Below are 21,713 nucleotides of genomic sequence, written 5' to 3'. Positions count from 1 at the left end.
TCCCCAGCAGTGTTGCTCAGACATCACCTCCCTTAATCACAAGAACAAAAATGTTCCGCATATTGGATCTAGTCTCCTGCTCCAGATAAATTGGGCTAACCTATTTATGCTATGAAAAAATTTCTTCTTAACCAGTGACACTCGTCCTGGTCTCCAAATTCAAAATGGATATGTATTTAAATGCTGCCCACCATAGCATTATGTGACACAAGGTCGAGAAAGCGGGGCGTCAAGCAAGCTCACCTAAAGGAGAGGCACTCTTTCCTAGCAAAAATTGCCTGACCATCGTCGCCATTCCCATGTCCGGGCGCCTCAGGCAGTAAGCAATGAACTTACTCCACCCGAAAGCCGGGTGGCAAGGCCTGGGAGGGAGGAACCCCTGACGGATATCCAGACGGCGTACCTTATCAGTCCGACAGGTAATGGACCAGTTGCTGGCCTCGCACCTGTCGGGCTGGTTGTCAAGAGCGGATTCTTCACTGGTACTTTATATACCCGGTCCCCAAACAGTCGAAACAGCAAGGAGACTCCACTCATTCAAAATGGATATATTTTTAATTTACTAATCTGTTGTATTTATATGATTCGGATGAATCCATTATGCTGCTTATCGCCCTCTACTATTATTAGTATTTTATTTATATATTTACATTCTGATTTACTTATTAAAAATATATGTATAAAAGTTTTATATATATATATATATATATATATATATATATATATATATCTTTATATATATATATATATATGAGCCAAAAGTTAATAAAATATGTTAAAAAGCACTTTGAAATGAGTTAAAAACATATTTAATCTGAAAAGGAAACACTAGATAAATGGATAGTCCTTAATCCGCGGAGTTTCGAAGAAATACTCTCCTTCTCATCAGAGGGTAGGAATTAGCAAAATGCGGCATCGGATTTTGCATGCAGAAGTATTTCATGAAACAACAAGTAAGTCAAAGATCTTACTTGAAAACAAAATAAGTTAAGCAGAGGGAATATGGTAATTTTATAAATATTAATTCTTTAATATTTATAATTTACTTTAATTTTACCATCTTGGATCATTTTGATAAATTCCATTGTAATTTTCATTTTATATATATATATATATATAAATATATATATATGTGGCGAAGAGAATAGAATATTTAGTAGAATTCAGTAGTAACCGTTGCACTTCTGAAAATTGACGATTCAATTCCCAGTGCGGGAGACCCAAAATTACAATTGCGAATTACTTAGGACTCCTACCCAGTCATGGCTGACATAACGAGACCATGGAACCCCTTTGATTTTAATAAAGCATTCCGTTCAAAATTCCGTGACGATTCCCGAGTTCGATATAAAGATTCCCGAGTTCGATATAAAGATTCCTGGTCTCGACAAGACACACCTGAAGAAAGTTTTTTTTATTACATTTTCACCCTAAATAAGGCACATTGCCACTTTGTAGTAGGGGGCTACTATCAGGGACATAGGCATCAGGGATACTGTGTAGGGAGTTGGGCAGCAAGATGTCGCTTCACGTTACACTTGAACTTCTGCATGTCAGTACAGTTGGGGAAGCAGGGAGCCGGAAGGGAATTCCAAAGTCTAGCTGTTCTGGGGAAGAAACTATTGGAGTAGAAGGCCTTACACCTAGGAATCTCTACTGTGAAGGGGTGGGATTTGGCTGCTTGTCGGGTTTGTCGGGGGTATTCACGCCGAGGGGGTAGAAGTGCTTGTAGTTCGTCAGAGCATTCACCATTAAAGTACTTGTAAAACAGGCAGAGAGATGCAACATTTCGTCGATGGGACAGAGGCTGAAGCTTAGATGACAGTTCAAGACGTATCAGGTTGGCGATACTCTTTTGAACCCTGTCCAGGAGTGAGAGACTAGTAGCAAATGCACTAGCTCAGATACGACGACAATACTCCATACATGGACGAATGGTGGCCTTATAGAAATACAGGATATTTTCAGGCGTAAGTAGTTTTCTAGCACGATAGAGAGAGCCCACCTTCTTCGCAACAGCCTTGGCAATGTTCTCTGTTTTGTTCTGCCAGGTTCAAATCATGTGCTGTCTTCAAAGGAATCGGACCAATTATGGACCGAAATGTATGGAGAACATTAACCATGATTTCATCTACGGTATTAACAATACCACGACACAAGAAGAGAAGGGCATACCTATATATTCAGTGCAGACGATACTAAGGATACAACTGCGAATTACTTAAGATTTCTATCCAATCATACGTTTTGTTAAAAAAATGTGTTCTTATTCACAATAGCAAATTATATGGATCAGTTCCTCTAGGTCTTTCAACGGCCCTGAAAGAATAATATGGAAAAGATTTCATACAGACAGTACGAATGGATCATATGTGCCGATTTCGAAAATGGTTGGGTTTCCTATCTAGTTACAGGGCGGCTACACAAAATTCCCTTGCTTCTTGTGCTAGTGGGATAGTAGAGCACTAAAAATAAATGCGCAGTAAACTGATTCCTGATTCTCTCTCTCTCAATGTTCTGGCTTTTCCTTTGATCAAGCGTTCCAAAATTGTGCTTCCTCTTCACATAAAGCTTCGCATCATGAAACAGCCTGTGAAGGCTCTTGAGAAAGATGGCGACTGTTTCAAATATATTTGCATGAACATTTGTAGTTCTAACCATATAGAAATTAAAAGTTTGAATTTTCGATGGACCCCAGATTCGAAATTTAATTAATGATACAAATTTTTGTAATTTTATGAATCCAGCAAAATTGAGTTCCTGGTCAGTGTTTACGAATGTAGTAAAATTCTTTCTGGGAAAAATAAAGGCGCCCAACTACAAAGAGGTTGTTGAAACACGTAGAGTAGAATGCAATAATCAAAGAAGAAAGCGCCCGCGTGTGTGTGTATTATGTGGCTGTACAACTTACTTTCGGATGGGATTTGAGAGAAAGAGAAATTAAAGATGGCAGCTATGGGTTTATAAGGTGTAGTCTCGTGGAATCTTACGAGACCTCATCTTCCACTGCACACGTATGCAAATGGAATGGTGTCGGTTTTCTAATAAAATGCCTGTTGGCAGAGGTGGTGGGGAGAACACGTGCTGGAAGTTGATAGAGAAAGTTGACAGTTACGAATTCTAGCGGAACTTTTGCTTATTGTATTTATTTTGTTTTGTTTTGCGGTTTATCAGCCAATTTAACTGCAAAACGTTACTCATACGTCTTCATCAACTGGGTGCAAAAATGAGCATCTAGTTACATTTTTTTCAAAGCCATTTTACCCGTCTTCCAGAAAATCTAGGTGATGTGAACGACAAGCAAGGAGAGCGCTTCCATCAAGACATCAGTGACATAGAAGTTCGCTATCAAGGTCGTTGGGAAGCCATGCTTGCAGACTAGTGTCGGTCTATCAAACTCGATGATGCCGGAGCCCTCATTCTAGAAAATCAGTAAAACATCAATTTGTGGATGATGATGCCTATGTTAAGCATTTTTTTACAATTTCAAACTTTAATTGTGGATATTTTGATGTGATTTCATGAATATGTTTCTTAAAGTTACATAAAAAATATTGTTTCTCCGAGTTGCCTTTTTTTTATTGTAGCTATCGGCTTCCTACAGAGGAGTGTATGCCATAGCAGAAAAACTAGACCTAATAAAAAAAAAAAGTGACAGCATTTCTGGGAGCAGCGTCCTCAAATTACATAAAAGCACTTGAAACATATTAGGCATTTTTTTCTTATTGACCAGTCATATTACACAACAATAATTGTGAGTTTAAAGCATTAAATCACCAATAAATCGATCACAAAGATTTATGTTGTTCACAAAGACAGTGCACCATGTCAGACGTCGATTGCATCAATGACAAAAATATCGGAATTACAATTCAAATTGTTTCCGCATCCATCCTATTCTCGAAATATACCTCCAGCGACTACAAGGTGTTTGTAGACCTAAAAAGAATCGCTAGGAAAACGTTTGGGCTCCAATAAATAAGTGGTATAGGAAACTGAGGCCAAAGACAAAAAGATTCTTCACAAAAAAACATTGAATCGATATAGAAGTATTGGAATTAATGTATCGCTCTTAAAGAAGGCCATGTTGATGAGTAAGGTATAATTATTTTATGAGTTAAGCTCGAAACTTTTGATGGATGAATGGATTTACCCGTTTCTGAAGCTGACCCACAAGCCCCGTGGATGTACCATTTATAAGCGTTCCAAACTGCCTGTCTTCCGGTTCGCACCAAACGAAACTAAAAGATAAAAAAAAAAAGATTTCTGTAGCGTAATCGTTATATATATATATATATATATATATATATATATATATATATATATATATATATATATATATATATATAATATATATATATACATATATATATATATATATATGTGTGTGTGTGTGTGTGTGTGTGTGTGTGATGAAAATAATGGAAATAGTATTCCGACAAAATAGAGAAATAAAAAGGAACAAACCGTATTATGTGTTCATCAACGTTTCGTCTTTATTTCGAAATGAGGAAGTCACGAAATAAAGACGAAACGTTGATGAACACATAATACGGTTTGTTCCTTTTTATTTCTCTCTCTTTCTCTCTCTCTCTCTATATATATATCTATATGTATATATCTATATATGTATATATATATATCTATCTATATCTATATATCTATCTATATATATATGTATATATATATATCTATATCTATATATATCTATATATCTATATCTACCTATCTATCTATATATCTATATATCTATCTATCTATATATATATAGATCTAATCTCTCACTCTCTCTCTCTCTCTCTCTATATATATATATATATATATATATATATATATATATATATATATATATATATATAACAGTGAACAGGGCGAAAAACTCGACATAATTTTTCGTTTTTTTTAAAACTTTATATCTGGTATTTCCGACAACACATTTTTCCTAAATCTTTTAAAAAGTTTAATTTTTCATTCTCCGACCGCGTGTGACGTTTCATCTATGCTGTGCCGTCACCCACGTGTTTCGAACACGTGTTTCCTCGAACACCACCTCTTTGCCAAAGAACACTTTGAACACAACTTTTGTTTTCTCTGCTGTTACGTCACCTCGCAGCCAGCTTGGTCATTTACATATCTTTATGCAGGCTGCTGCTACCAGCGTTAGGGGCTCTGTTACATTTCTGAATAGCTTTGCCTTGTGCGAGATCGCGATTTTCGGTCGCTCGATCACTATAGATCGTCTTCATGGCGTGCTTTATAAACGGTGAATATCCCTTTATGCTCGGGACCGTTAGCAGTGGCCTAGGAGTAACATCTCTTGCCAATGGAGTCAAGGGTTGCTTTGTTGCGGGGTTCGAATTCTTTTACCAATGATAATCGTCACTTCCTACACTGATGATTGCGAAAGCATGAACACTAATGCTAGTAGTTGTCTGAAATCGACACAGATGATTTGTTTATTGTGGTCAAGGTTTTGTGTAGGAGTATCCACAGTTTGGGGAAAAATTGCGAATCTAATAAAATAACTGGATGCAATATGAATACGTTTTCCAAATTAACTGGATTCGACATTAAATAACCCAACAAAAATTTGATATGCCGTAAAATAACTAAACACAATTAATCAAATGCAATGGCAATTAAGCTACAAAGAATTTTCCGCGTATAGAGGAATTCAATGAGATATCCCTGATTTTGACGCACGTCTATGTCAGGGGTTGCTTTCTTAGAATCTCAAACCGTCAATATCTGTAACATAGGGATGGAACTTTCAGCTCGTGAATGCAAAAGTTCAGTCATCATAACAATGCTTTTTACAATCCGCTCTGATCGATTTGGGTGGAATAAAAGATAGGAAGCATTACTTTTGGTACACCTCTCGTGTACGTAAGTAGAGATATGGAGTTTCGAAATTTCAAAAATAATGGCCCAGACGTTTCGGAATTCATAGCAAACGAACTCTCACGCACAGACAAACAAACACACAAACAAACAAACAAACAAACAAACAAACACACACACAACGGACATTTTATACATAAGTAGTGATATAAGGTTTCGATTCAAGGCATTCGTTATATCACTACTTCTGTATCAAATGTCCGTTGCTTGTGTGTGTCTGTGTGTGTGTATGTGTGTGTGTCTGTGTGTGTGTGTCTGTGTACATTTCCCTACACAATAACTCTGTCAATTTTAAGTCTACGGACCTTTTATACATAAGTAGATATATAAGATTTCGATTCAAGGCATAATTTCATTAGATATGCAAAAGTCCAGTTTATCAACAAAATGCGTTTCATCTTATAGCACTAACAAAAGCTATTACAAAATGCAAAACCAGTTAATCAAAGAGAATTGTCTTGACCAATCAGAACAAACGCTTTTAAATACAAGGGAGGTAATTCATGTCTGTCAAGTAATATAAAGTTTTGATAGAATGCACAATTTCTTTTGTTTTGCAAACGACCACTTATTAAACTTAATTCCCCTTTGCTTGTAACACCAATAAAACTTTTATCGAATCATGAACCAATTTACCTGAAATTCATCTGGCGACTCAATTCTTTTAAAATGTCCACAGCAAATCCTTCAAACCCGGAATTTTTCTCAGGTGTCAATTTCATAACGTAAGGCGAGTACTGTAAAAAAAAAACAAAAAAAAAAAAACGTAAAACATTATCTTACATATAAAATTATCTTGTCGGAATTTCATTTATATTTTTATCCTTTTCAATGAAATATTAAAAAAAAATTGAATAAAATCTAACTTTTCTCCTTTTAAGTCTCTTTTTCGAAAAATAATATTTATTTCAATTACTTTTGATCTATTTTTGTTATTGGGTTCCCTTAAAAGCAGCTAAGCGCATAGTTGTTTTAACTATATGATATAAGCGGAAGTTCTAACTAATACTATCCTTAATGGTAAGTTTATTTGTATTATTTTATATCTTTTATTCTCAAAACAATTGGGAATAATTCTTCTACACAGACAACACATACAGGTTGTCCAAAAAATCACTGAAAGGTTGAAAATCTTTGTCATTTTACCATAAATGATTATTTTTTTTCTCTATTTAAGATATTTTGCAGATAATAGTTTGGAAATTAATTATGCATAAATATAGCATTGAACAACGTACGCAAATTGTGAAACTGTTTTACCAAAATCAGGCAATGCTTTTGCGACAACATTATCTCTCGCTATGGCAACCACATTCCCCAGCCTCGACTAGCCCCGATTTTTTCTTGTGGGGATATCTTAAAGAAAGAGTCTATGTTATCAAACCCCAAACTCTGCAAGACTTGAAGGAAACTATCAGGAACGAAATAATGGAGTTAAATCGCAATCCAGAGATTCTGCAATCAGTCATGAATAAGGTTTTGGAAAGAGCGCAAATATGCAGCTGAAAATAGGTTATATTTTGTTAAGTTTGCAGGTTGAAACAAGTAACGTAGAAAGCAATACAAATGACGACTCAACAAACAAAGGTAGATCAAATAAGAAGTGTATTAGGAAAAGGTATATTTACAGGATATTTACATAATGGTATCAAATAAGAGAGTCTTTTCTGGAGAAACATATCTGCTCTCGGCGGCCTTCGGTGGCTACTGGTGAACACACACTCAGACTAACTGTCTTCCTATTTATGTGTAATTACTATCCACATATGCAAATGAATGTGTGGCACCACAACATATTTAAAAGACATTATTTTCATAGATAAAGATTGTTTGAATTTTGCATTTTCTTGCAAATTTCCTAATATCTTAGATTGTATTAAAATTACAGAAAGATATAATATAAAAGAAGAAGAAGCTATTTAAGTTCAAAACCTTTTAGTGACGTTTTAGACACCCGATACAAATCTTTGAATTCTTAATCAATCTAGAGAGAGTTCATCACTTTTAAAAACTTCTGACTAATAGAATTTAATTAGTCAATCTCTGCACGGTAATATATGCACACAGCAGTCTAGCAAGTGAAGAAAATGATAAACTATCCATCGAGTGGGACGTCCATAATGCCGTATTGCTAGATATGTCAAAATCCTTTAACAACATCTGGTAAGAAAGTCTTCTCAGTATTACCAGACGAATATTTCATAAAATCAGATTTTTTTTTAGATAAAAAAATACCCATCTTAACAACACCACATCAATGTAGTTGTGCAGTACAGATTAATATTTGGACAAATTTTTCTAAAAGACTTCGATGTAATCGCCTCTGATGTGGGTGTATTTTCCGATAATAGGGTGCTCAATATCAGGCAGGATGAGAAAAGCTTAAATCCCTACTAAATCTTCGGGTGTCTTGGTCTATTTTCTTTTTAAATGGAGGTCACCACTTATCAAGGCCCAGAAGCCACTCGGGGATAAGGGTTTGTCAAAGAGTCTTCCACAAGGATACTTCATTTGAAATGATAATAGTAACGGAGTATTTAAAATGTCTACCGGCTTGCAGACGGGGGAGGGGGTCCTCCTATATAAATAGAGGACAAGTTTTAATAAAAAAAATTAAAAAGCCGTAAAATTATGTAAAAATATTAATAATAACAAAAATACATACTGGCAAGTCGGCATCCAAGATAAAAATGATCCCTCACTCCGTTTTTCTGGCAGAAGCTAACAACCGTTTAAATCTTCCGATCTACTACAAGTCGGGGATTATTTATTTATTTTTTACATAGGCGTAACCACTTATCAAGGTCAGAGACCACTCGAGGATAAAGGTTAAGAGTGTACAGTAGTCAATTAGAAAATAAATTTAGTAATCGTTAGTAATGGAAATTCGGTAAATTTGTTAACTTAAGTGGAACGGCTCATCAAGAACTTGTTTACGTTAGACTTGAAGACAACCATATTGTAGTCAGCTGGAAAGCAGGAAAACGGAAGACAATTCCATAGGCGTGCAGTTCTAAGAAATAAGCTTTGTTTATGGAATCTACGTTTAGTTTCAGGCACAGATAACGAGTGGGGGGATTATTGATAGTGTTTTCAACGACGAGTATTTATTGTGAAAGTTTGGCGAGGGGGGGGGGACCGTAGATTGAAGCCCAGTCGAGCACTTGCCATGAAAATAACGATAAAGCAGAGACAGACTCACAACATCTCTTCTGTGAGATAGCGGTTGCAGGGAAGAGAAAAGGACATCTCCTACGAGGCTACGAAGTCTATTTTAACTCTATCAAGGCAGGACAAGTCCTTTCTAGCAGCTCCTGCCCAGATGTTGCAACAGTATTCCATCCTTGGGCGTACCTGGCTCTTATATAGATAGAGAATTGCATCAGCAGTGAGATATGTACTGGATCGATAGAAGGATCCCACCATTTTTCCAGCGGCCTTGGCAACAGATTTGATGTACGGGTTCTATTTCAGATCAGGTGTAAAGGTCAAGCCCAGAAGCTTGTCACAACATGAGGCCTACGAGGCTACGAAATTTTCTAATAATTTCGTTTTTGTGAACATTTGATTTGTCCTCCTGCAAGGAGGTCGGTTTATTATATATTGTTTGGCAAGGACTTCATTTTCCATCTTCAACCAAGGCCAGCCATCAGACGTCGATGAAAAAGATGCTGGTTCCATATCTCCATCAATTTTAGCAAGAAAATTTTTTAAATCTAAACCACAGAATATTGCTCGAAAGAAACCATTACAGTTTTTCTGCAACTACTCAATTTTTTTTTGTTGACAATGAAATCAAGACATTCAGTGATAAGTCACTTCAAGCAAGAAGATGGCTCTACAAAATATTAAATTACTGAAATAAGGAGATATATTACAATGACTAAGCAGAGAATTGGTGAAGACCAGTGTGGAACGTTACCCAACACGTTGTAGCCTCAGTCGCAGAAAAAAGAACTTTAATTGTGTTTTTTGTACAACGACATTTATTTTCTGATCCTCCTGCCACGTGACTTCTCGCTATGGCTGTGATGTCTCGCACGTGACCGTCTTCTCAAACGTGTTTTTGAATATCATCTACGTCTCTAACGTGATCGTCTTCTCAAACGTGCTTTCTCTTTTTATATAGTTTTCTTTTTGTTTTATCGCGGCGTCATTTGGCTCTCGACTAGGTATTCACATATATCATATATCCGCCCGCACTATGTCGCAACTAGACAAACAAGTCAAACGAGCTGGAACAAAGAAACCAAGAGATTAATCCCATTGTTCTGAACAATCATAATAATAGTTATAGAAGAACCTGAGACTAGTCTGTGAGAAGTAGGGTTCAGAGAAGAACCTTACTAATTTATTATGAAACAGAAAGTCCCTTTCGAAGTAATCTCCCCCGGCTGCAATGCACTTTTGTATAATTCCAATAACTTCTGGAAGTCCTCTTGTATGAGCTTGTCAATGACCTCATTACAGTCACTTTCATCTCTTCAATTATCTCATAACGACATCCTCTAAGGTTTTCATTGAGCTAAGGGTATAACAAAAATCACAGAGAGTAAGGTCTGGACTGCAGGACCTTAATTGATCATCTCTTACATCTCCCTGTCATGACAGCATGACATGACAACATTCTTCTTTTCTTATCCATGAAATTCTTTATTTGGCCAATCAACTTTTGATTTCCCTACTTCTCCCACACCTCTCATCATCCCTCACAGACTTTCCGCCTTCCTTTAATCTCTTATGCCACTCAAAAACTGATGCTCGATTAATGCAAGATGGTTCAAAAATAATCTGAACATTCCATACGTTCTTGTGACATTTTTTCTCAGTTTAAAACTGAATTTTATTGCATATCGTTCTTCTAAACTGTCCTCACATTTGAATCCCAGATTGAATTTTTTGAAATTCACCAACTTTGACAATCAGGCTTCAGTAGGATGCATTCCGAATTCCTGCCGTAGCTGTTCATTTAAAACTGAAATTATAAAACGAGGTCACTCATCTCACAAGATGTATAGCAATAAATTACTGAATTTTAAAATGTCTACGACAATGTTTATTTTTTACTGTAGAAAATTTATTACTCTGTCAAATGATGTATCTATCCATGAAATATGATGAAACTCACCGGAAGTGTAGCGATTTTTATAGTAGCATTTCCAAGTCCATACTTCCTGTTGGGGAAGAAATCATTTTTGACAACCAACGTTGTATCCGGTCGCCATCTTGCGATAGTTGTTGCGATTGAGTTAGCAAATTCTTCATGGACTGTTGCAACTTCAAAGGCCGGATAGCAACTGTTCATAAATGTTCGTGGTGACTGGGAAGTTCGAAAAATTCCAACGACATTCAACTGAAAGAAAAAGGGGCATTTTTTAACTTAAAAATATATATATATATTGGTTGGTTGTTTTTATTTCACGGTATATCAACGCTTTTCAGGTTATTTAATGCCGAAACCAGTGATTTTGAAGAAAATTTTTAATAGAATATTTGTTTTTTTTTTCAAGTCGGTTTCTATTTAACCCATAGTTGGGACCCTAATGAGTACTACCACTCCGGGTCAGAGTGGACCTGGGAGCAATGGCAATTAAGGGGTGGCTCCACACTCCCCAAAGCCACAAGCTTGGGCCTCACCATCGGATATAGTTTAAGGTCATATCCAGGACCAATATATATATATATATATATATATATATATATATATATATATATATATATATATATATATATCAATGATTTCTGTGATCAAACTTTATATACTTGGAAGACCCAAGGGATTTTCCATCCCAACGTAACCAACTAATTATAAAACTTTCCAATTATAATAATTCAAATTTAAACTTTGTTTTTTTCTTTTTTAATCTGTTTGTGTAGATCCGTTATTGATGTTTCCTTATAATAATGAGAAAGATTAGGCTGAGCACATGAAGATGTTATTATTACTTTTCAAACCTTATAACTACATCCGGTTGTTCCCCATATGCATTGCAAGCCAGTAATCTTAATTAAAACTAACTATTGCGGTACCAATTAACAATGACTCAGTCCTTAGTAATTATAATTAAATTATCATAACTTATATTCATATGTCGCTTTTTTTAAACATTTATCTTCGTGCGTGTGAGCTATTATTAGAAATTGTTAAATATTAAACCTTGTAAATACAACCGGGCCGTTTCCCGTGTGCATTACAAGTTATTTATATAAATTGCAGCAGCCTATTGGATTTTTAATTCCTATGAATTTATATTCCGAATGACATTTCAAAACAAAACAATCAGCGATAAGTTCTACTGGAATAGGAAGGTTTATTTTGAAATGAGAATTGATAAAGATCAGTAGAGCAACAAGTCAAACGAGCTGAAGAAGTCACACTAAATAAATCACACTATTCTGAAAAACAGATGCAATAATATTAGTTATAGAAGAGCCCGAGACCAAAAACACCACGTTTATGAGAGTTAGGGTTAGACTTTAGGGTTAGGGTCAGGGTTTAGGGTTAGGGTTTAGGGTTAGGGTTAAGGTTAGGGTTAGGGTTAGGGTTTAGGGTTAAGGTAAGGGTTAGGGTTAGGGTTTAGGGTTAGGGTTAGGGTTTAGGGTTTAGGGTTAGGGTTAGGGTTATGGTAAGGGTTAGGGTTAGGGTTTAGGGTTAGGGTTTAGGGTTAGGGCTTAGGGTTAGGGTTAGGGTTAGGGTTTAGGTTTAGGGTTAGGGTTAAGGTTAGGGTTAGGGTTAGGGTTTAGGGTTAGGGTTAGGGTTTAGGGTTGAGGCTAGGGTTAGGGTGTAGGGTTAGGGTTAGGGTTTAGGGTTAGGATTTAGGGTAAGGGTTAGGGTTAGGTTTAGGGTTAGGGTTAGGGTTTAGGGTTAGGGTTAAGGTTAGGGTTAGGGTTAGGGTTTAGGGTTAGGGCTAGGGTTTAGGGTTAGGGTTAGTGTTTAGGGTTAGGGCTAGGGTTTAGCGTTAAAGTTAGGGTTAGGGTTTAGGTTTAGGGTTAGGGTTTAGGGTTAGGGTTAGGGTTAGGGTTCTGAGAAGAAGAAATAAAAATGCCAAATCTTATCATGAATTCTCAAATCACACACAGACTCATATACCTTAATATGACAACAATACTCAATGCATGGTCTTATTGTAGACTAGCAGGGGTACCTGGTGTTGCCCGTGTGTGGAGAGGTAGTATAATAATAAGACACCCTGGGGGAAGAAGAGGGCTGTTTGAAAAAAGTGGTAGTAGCAAGGATCCCTTGTATTGCCTGGGTCGAGTATAGAACCCCGGAGGAGGAGGAAGAGGAGGAGGAGGATAACAATATAAATTGATAGTAGCGAGGGGAGACGAAACAATAGTAGGTAGTTTGGGTGTAGAGGGGAAAAAAGTGGGTGTACACAGGCAGGCAGGCAGGCTCGAACCCGTAAGGCGAAGGAGGAAAAGAAAGTGAAAAAAAAACGTAACATTTTAGCCGATGTATCCACGGTCAAACCGGAAGTGGAGAACGTTGAAATTAAGCCTAGTCAATCTGAAAGAAAACGATGACTTGCGAAAATATCGATGAAAAAAACGACCGCTCTTTGTAGAAACCGGACAAGTTCAAGGTGAAGGAATTAATGTTCATGGCCAAATTTTTTAAATATTTGTTGTCCGAAGGACGGAGCTTTAAAACGATATCGATTCCGTCAGAATCCATCGTCTCTGTCGAAAGTTTTTGCGAGACATACAAACACACACACACACACACATTTTGGCTTTTATATATTAGATTTGTAGAGATAGAGAACAGTACTGCGTGTGAGAAAGTGTTTAGAGTGATAAAGAGAATCGAGTTTACAAGAATCAGAAAAAACAATGAATCTAATGTGTAAACTGCAGGAAAGATTTGATAAGGTGGAAAGACTAAGAAGTTTCTTCTTAGCGGCAGAACCATTCATAAGATAGATAATAGTCTCAAGTGTTAGAAAGTGTTTGGAGCGATAGAATTAACCGAATTTACGAGAAACAGAAAGAGCAATGGATCTAATATGACAACTGCAGGACAGATTTGATAAGAAAAGAAGACAAATAAATATCAGAGTCGATTTTTCTTCACAGATATTTACGCCATTTTTTTTTACATAATCTGTTTTTTGTTTTACATATTCCGTTTTTTCTTTTTAGATAATGCGTTTTATATTTATCGTTTTTGTTTTTAATTATCCGTTTTTTGTTCTGAATTATCCGTTTTTTTAATTATTCGTTTTTGTTTTTAATTATCCGTTTTTGTTTTTAATTATCCGTTTTTTGTTTTTAATTATCCGTTTTTGTTTTTAATTATCCGTTTTTGTTTTTAATTATCCGTTTTTTGTTTTTAATTATACGTTTTTTGTTTTTTATTATCCGTTTTTGTTTTTAATTATCCGTTTTTGTTTTCAATTATACGTTTTTTGTTTTTTATTATCCGTTTTTGTTTTTAATTATACGTTTTTGTTTTTAATTATCCGCATTTCTTTTTAATTATCCGTTTTTTGTTTTTAATTATCCGTTTTTTGTTTTTAATTATCCGTTTTTGTTTTTGATTATTCGTTTTTGTTTTTAATTATCCGTTTTTGTTTTTAATTATACGTTTTTGTTTTTAATTATCCGTTTTTGTTTTTAATTATCCGTTTTTTGTTTTTAATTATCCGTTTTTGTTTTTAATTATCCGTTTTTGATTTTAATTATACGTTTTTTGTTTTTAATTATACGTTTTTTTGTTTTTAATTATCCGTTTTTGTTTTTAATTATCCGTTTTTGTTTTTAATTATACGTTTTTGTTTTTAATTATACGTTTTTGTTTTTAATTATCCGTTTTTGTTTTTAATTATACGTTTTTTGTTTTTAATTATCCGTTTTTGTTTTTAATTATACGTTTTTTGTTTTTAATTATCCGTTTTTGTTTTTAATTATCCGTTTTTGTTTTTAATTATCCGTTTTTTATTTTTAATTATCCGTTTTTTGTTTTTAATTATCCTTTTTTATTTTTAATTATATGTTTTTTATATTTAATTATCCGTTTTTTATTTTTAATTATCGGTTTTTTATATTTAATTATCCGTTTTTATTTTTAATTATCGGTTTTTTATTTTTAATTATCCGTTTTTTATTTTTAATTTTCCGTTTTTTGTTTTTAATTATCCGTTTTCTTTTGTTTTGCATAATCCTCTTTTTTGTTTTACATAATTATTTTTACGTTTTACATAATCCGTTTGATGTTTTACTTCCGTTTGTTTTGTTTACATAATTAGTTTTATATTTTTCTTTGTTTTACATATAACGTTTTATGTTTTACGTAATCTTTTTTTGTTTTACATAATTTGCTTTTTGTTTTTACAAAATTTGTTTTTTTTTTGTCTTACATAATTCGTCTTTTGTTTTACGTAATTCGTTTTTTTGCTTTACATAATCCTTGAACGCTTAAAAAATAATTAAAAAAACAATGGACATTATTTCAACACAGACGTGGGTGAGTAATTTCCACAAATATAGTCAGAATTAAACAACAATCGATATTTGTCTGATAGGATTAAAAAAGAAACTAATTTGATGAACGTTTAGAAATGTAATCAATTTTTATTTCAAAAATAGTTGTATTTAAAAAGTCAAACGGACTAATATTAGCTGTTTCAGAAGGAATCGAATATGGCTGTTTCAGAAGGAATCGAAACAAGTAATTATAAAGAAAAATTCAATGTGAAATTAAACGATCATTCAGAATTTTCCGTAGTTCGCATATGTTGGAGATATAAACCTTCTAGAGTTACCTTCCTTGGATCGGGTAAAATATTGTTAAGATTGCATTTTTCGACTTTAACTTTATTTTTAAATCACGTGAGGACTTTTCGTTTTACGATGTTCTAAGCAATTATACAGGGTGGAACGATAAACTTGTCGCCCTAAAAAAATTTACAGCTTTATTTTAAAACTTTTATTGAAAAAATCATTTCAGGTAACTTGATTATGTAGTAGAGCTGACATTCAATGTAGCTGCACTCAGCCTCAACCACTGCCTCGATACGGGTCCAAACTGGGAGCATGCCATTTCCACAAGCGCTGGCAGGAGCTCGGCAAATACTGGGTGGTTGGCGGCGATGAAGATGGCTTTGGTGTTGTAGGAGGTCATGTTGGTGATGTTCTCGATGTATGGCCAAACGAAGTAGTCCAGTGGGTTCAGGTCAGGGAAAAGGAGGCTCACGCACAAATACAGAGTTGATTATTATTATTATTATTATTATTATTATTATTATTATTATTATTATTATTATTATTAATAATAATAATAATAATAATAATAATAATAATCAGACAGAAAGTCTCCCCCCCTCGCAACATTATATTAATTTCATTTCGTTTATGGCATCCATTTTCCACGTGTGCTCTATAATATTAAAATTATTAAATTCCTGAACAAAAATCTTACCGTAGAATCAAATGGATTGTTTTTACATTTCGACAAAAATTCCGAATTTGGCATTTTCCTGCTTCTCAAAGATTTTATTACCATGCAAATAAGAGTAAGGACATCTTGGTTATCTTTTGGTAACTAAAATAAAAAAGAAAAGCAAAGAAAAATCTTAATAGGCGTTTTTTGTTTTGAAAAAGAGAACATTTCTCCCGAAATATCAAAATATTTTCCATCATTCCGACAATATTGATAATCAGTTAAGCAAGTAAATAAATCGATTTTCTAAGAAAACATATCTGATATATCGTCTTCAATTATTCGTTTGGTTCGTATTTTCTTTTATAGCTTGATTTTCTGCATTGCAAACAGTCTTATTAAATATTTCTGTACTATACGGATAACATCGATTATCTTAAAATTGCAAAATTGCATAAATTATTTTAAAAGATTTTTTATTTTGACAAATCTGAAGACAAAAAAATATTACGAAACGGTTTGTTAGCCAATCAGAAGTAAAATTATTTATACAAATCATAATGTGTGCGCGAGGACACTTCTCGATCTATATACTCAACGAATTTTTGATCTACATATTTGGAATTTGGTATATAGGATATTCAGACACGTGGAAAACTTTTTAATCGGTTTTCATCAGTAAAAAGGGTTGCGAAAGTGGTCAAAATTAGCAAATTGGTTCGTGGGGTCATCGGATTTTGATCTGTTTATAAACTGGTCAACAATGCACATGCATGGAAATGAATAAATTCTTTCCGTTAAAAGTAAGTAATACATTTCTTCCTGTGAAATAATAATAAACAATATATATTATTTGATCGGAATCCATTATTGAGATGAGTTTTATTTATTAATTTTATTTATTGCGACCAGTATCCTCATTTTTTTCTTAGTTGTTTCACGACTTTTCGGCAAACTATTTCTCTGGCCTTCGTCAGGTGGTAACCGTGACGGGATAAGAACTCTGAATCTCCTGACTGCATTCACTGCAATTACTGCCTTCCATAGTTGTTGTCGTCTCACCACATTTTGGCCAACTAGTCCTCTGGCCGGCTTTGGGTAGGATTGAAACCGCTATCCTCAGACAATTCTCACTTGAAACCATAGAGATGCAACGTCTCTATCAACTGCGCCACGGGCCCCGAAGGGCGATCATGGTTGAAATTTTTGGTCTTGGACTATTACAAAAATTTTCGAAAGTGAACTCGATTTTTTGTTCTGTCAGGGATGATGCAATCAACATAATTAATACGAGGAAATATTATCAAAGATTGTTCTACATATTTGGATAAGAAAAAATAATGAGTAATTCAATTATCTGCCTTTTTTCTTGTTTCTAACATGTTTTTGGCAACTAAAGTAAACTGTCTATTTTATTTCGTTGGGAAATTAATTTTTTTCCCCACAATATCGCAACAAAAACACATTCTATCTGTTCTCCGAGATCTGGGATCTCTTAAGCCTCGTGTCAAGCACCCCATTATCATAGCAAACACTTAGCAGTAAGCAGGGTGATTCGATGCTCTCCTATGCAGGATAATATTGTTATATTCTTAAACTAACAAATAAAACCCCAGTAAAATAAAAATATGGAAAGATTTGATAAATAGCACCATCCTGGGCCCAACTCTCTCCCTGATCTACATCAATGATCTCCCAAAACACATACTTAAATCATTCGTTGACATCTATGCTAATGACACGACCATCTATGGCAACACATCAAAGGCCGTAAATGACAAAGTTCTCTCTAATTCTCTCTCCTCTGCTCTTGAGCACGTGGTACAATGGGGAAAGAGGTGGCTGGTCACTTTTAATTCATCTAAAACCAAGCTTCTATCTTTACATCATCAACGCTCTGATCCCCATCTGGCATCAATTGAAATGGATGGCTCTCGTCTAGGGGAGGCTCCATGTTTTGACAAGCTTCTGTGTTTGACCTTTACTCCTGATCTGAAATGGAACATGTACATCAAATCTGTTGCTAGGGACGCTGGGAAAATGGTGGGATCCTTCTACCGCTCCAGAAGATATCTCACTACTGATGCAATTCTCTATCTTTATAAAAGCCAAGTACATCCAAGGATGGAGTACTGCGGCCACATCTGGGCAGGAGCTGTTAAAAACAGCCTATCCTGCCTTGACAGAGTACAAAATAGACTTCGTGGTTTAGTGGGGGATGCTCTTTTCTCTTCCCTGCAACCTCTCTTCCACAGAAGAGACGTTGCGAGCCTGTCTTTATTTTATCGTTATTTCCATGGCAGGTGCTCGTCTGAGCTCCAATCCCTCGTCCCCCCTCGCGAATCTTTCACGAGAAACACCCGTCTGGCTGAAACTACTGTCAATAATTTTCCCCACTCTCAATCTGTGCCTAAATCCAAACGTAGATTCCACGAGCAAAGCTTCTTTCTTAGAACTGCACGCCAGTGGAACTCTCTGCCGCTTGCCTGTTTCCCACCTGACTACAACTTGGACGTCTTCAAGTCCAACATAAACAAATACTTGACAAACCGCCCCCTTAAGTAAGACACTCTATCAAAACCCTGAATACTAATGATTACTACAATACTATCTCATTGTCACGCAATAGCCATTATCCCTGAGTGGCCTTCGGACCTCGATAGGTGGAAGAAACCACGACATGTTCAGACAAGAAAAAAATAATGCTAAAAGTTTTACAAATCATAAAATGTGTAAATGACCAAGCTAGGACACGTAAGGATATTGACGCCCCACGTGCCGAGGTAATGTCGCGTCAGTTTTTTAAGGCGTGGCGGAAGCGTGACGTCACGAAATTGAATGCATATACTGTTATAAGGATCATTGAGAGAAGAAGAAAAGAAAAGGGAGAGTGTGCGCGGCGATTTGAAAGAATAAGATTAGAAGAAAAATAAACGATGTTTGGCGATTCTGAAAGGTACACTCGACAAACACGCTAGTCTTCTCTCTATTGCTACACCATCTGAAGCGAACTGGCCGACTCGTGAGGTCTAGAGAGAATTATGGCAACAGTCCAACTGGTTATTGCTGATACATAAGACTGCTATCTGACGAGAAAGAAAAGGAGGAAGCGGACATATTTTTGTTGTTAATATGCGTCAGCGACTTGTGTGTGAAGCGAAGTGAAATAAATAACTTTTTCTTTTATCTAAAAAGTTAGGCTGTATGCAAAGGCCGGGCTCTCTACGAAGTGACGTCACAGCAAGGAAAAAGAAAATACACTATAAAGAAAACGTCTGCAGGGATCGACGGACACGTTCGAGAGGCCAGTTTTTAATCGAAAACTGTAAAATTAATTGTTTTTGATCGAAAAATGTTAAATTAATTTTATTAAAAATATTAACTTGGAAATTAAATAAAATTAAGTTTTTTCATCGAAAATGAGAAAGTAAGTTTTGTTTTGATAGTTTATTTAAAATTGATTTTTTAATCGAAAATTTAAAATTAATTTTCTTTTTGAAAGGCAAAATAAAGTGGGTTTTTTATTATACTTGCAAATGTAATTTTTAATTAAAAATTTAAAAATTAGTTGTTTTTATTGAAATTAAAAATTAAATGGAAATCACATAAAAACAAAACTTTATTTTATATTTCGAAATTTTTATGAGAAACTTGATTCGTGAAATTTGTTGAATTTTTCGATTAACAATCATCGAAATATAAAAGGTTCTGTTCCGATTTTCGTTCTAGAAAAATGCGAAACGAAAATCTAATTTTCTAAATGACTTACGCTTTTCTGAAGTTCAGGTGATAATTCGTTAATTCTTCGAATATCTTTGCCGTCTTCATCGCAGACATTTCGAAAAAGCAGCATGTTTGCATTTCGGGGATTCACTCCATATTTGACTAATTCTTTCGGTTGTAAATCATCGTTGACCAACATCCAATACTTTTTTCCACTTGTCATCATAAGAATTGAGGCCTGAAAGAAAGAAGAAAAGAAGAATACGAGGAAGGCTAAGAAATGGAGAGAATAGAAAAAAAAAGAGAAAAAGAAGAAGAAAAAAGAAGAAAAAGAAAAAGAAGAAATAGAAGAAAAAGAAGAAAAGGAAGAACAAGAAATAGAAGAAGAAGAAAAAGAAAAAGAAAGAAGAAAAATAAGAAGAAATAGAAAAAGAAGAAGATGGAGGAAAAATAGAAGAAGAAGAAGAAGAAGAAGAAGAAAAAGAAGAAAAAAGAAGAAGAAGAAAAAGAAGGAGAAGAAATAGAAGAAAAAGAAGAAGAAAAAGAAGGAAAAGAAGGAAAAGAAGTAGGAAAAGAAGAAGAAATAGAAGAAGAAGAAGAAGAAGAAGAAAAAGAAGAAATAGAAGAAAAAGAAGAAGAAGAAAAAGAAGAAATAGAAGAAAAAGAAGAAGGAAAAGAAGAAATAGAAGAAATAGAAGAAGAAGAAGAAGAATAAAAAGAAGAAATAGAAGAAGAAGAAGAAGAAGAAGAAGAAGAAGAAGAAGGTACTCCAAGGATGGAATACTGTTGCCACATCTGGGCAGGAGCTGCTAGACAGGACTTCTCCTGCCTTGATAGAGTTCAAAATAGACTTCGTAGCCTCCTAGGAGATGTCCTTTTCTTTTCCTTGCAACCTCTATCTCACAGAAGAGATGTTGCGAGTTTGTCTCTGATGTATCGTTATTTTCATGGAAAGTGTTCGAATGAGCTTCAATCTATGGTCCCCCCTCGCAAAACTTTCACAAGAAACACTCGTCTAGCTGTAAACACTATCAATAATTCCCCCCCACACTTTATCTGTGCCTAAACCTAAACGTAGATTCCATGAACAAAGCTTCTTTCTTAGAACTGCACGCCTGTGGAATTGTCTTCCGTTTTCCTGCTTTCCGGCTGACTACAATATGGATGTGTTCAAGTCTAACGTAAATAAGTTCTTGATGAGCCGTTCCATATAAGTTATCAAATTTAACAAATTTTCATTACTAATGATTACTATATTGTCCAATTTCTACTGTACACTCTTTAACCCTTATCCTCAAGTGGCCTCTTGGCCTTGATAATGTGGTGATGCCTATGTAAAAAAAAGAAGAAGAAGAAGAAAAAGAAGAAATAGAAGAAAAAGAAGAAGAAGAAGGAAAAGAAGAAATAGAAGAAGAAGAAAAAAGAAGAAAAAGAAAAAGAAGAAAAAGAAGAAGAAAAAAGAAAAAGAAGAAATAGAAGAAGAAGAAAAAAGAAGAAAAAGAAAAAGAAGAAAAAGAAGAAGAAAAAAACAAAAAGAAGAAAAAGAAGAAGAAAAAAGAAAAAGAAGAAATAGAAAAAAAGAAGAAGAAGGAAAAGAAGAAATAGAAGAAGAAGAAGAAGAAGAAAAAGAAGAAAATGAAGAAGAAAAAGAAGAAAAAGAAGAAAAAGAAAAAGAAGAAATAGAAGAAAAAGAAAAAGAAGAAAT

General features: G+C 34.7%; 1 protein-coding gene across 1 annotated transcript in view; it reads right to left on the bottom strand.

Annotated features, from left to right (window-relative positions):
* LOC145243743 (glutamate receptor U1-like) overlaps positions 1–20,377 on the bottom strand; it is a 31,753-nt gene extending 11,376 nt beyond the window's left edge. Inside the window, exons 1-5 of the mRNA XM_080106788.1 lie at positions 20,055–20,377; positions 16,325–16,447; positions 11,030–11,254; positions 6,538–6,638; positions 4,154–4,241 (exon numbers count right to left, since the gene is read on the bottom strand). Coding sequence (XP_079962914.1) covers positions 4,154–4,241; positions 6,538–6,638; positions 11,030–11,254; positions 16,325–16,447; positions 20,055–20,234 — 717 coding nt within the window. The 5' untranslated portion in view covers positions 20,235–20,377. The remainder of the gene's footprint in view (positions 1–4,153; positions 4,242–6,537; positions 6,639–11,029; positions 11,255–16,324; positions 16,448–20,054) is intronic.
* Between the last annotated feature and the right edge of the window lie 1,336 nt (positions 20,378–21,713).

This window comes from Euprymna scolopes, chromosome 22 (genome assembly GCF_053919585.1).
Source record: "Euprymna scolopes isolate OS-2025 chromosome 22, ASM5391958v1, whole genome shotgun sequence".
NCBI lineage: Eukaryota > Metazoa > Mollusca > Cephalopoda > Sepiida > Sepiolidae > Euprymna > Euprymna scolopes.
Note: the sequence above shows the minus strand (reverse complement) of the source record. Positions and strands in the feature narration are given on the sequence as shown.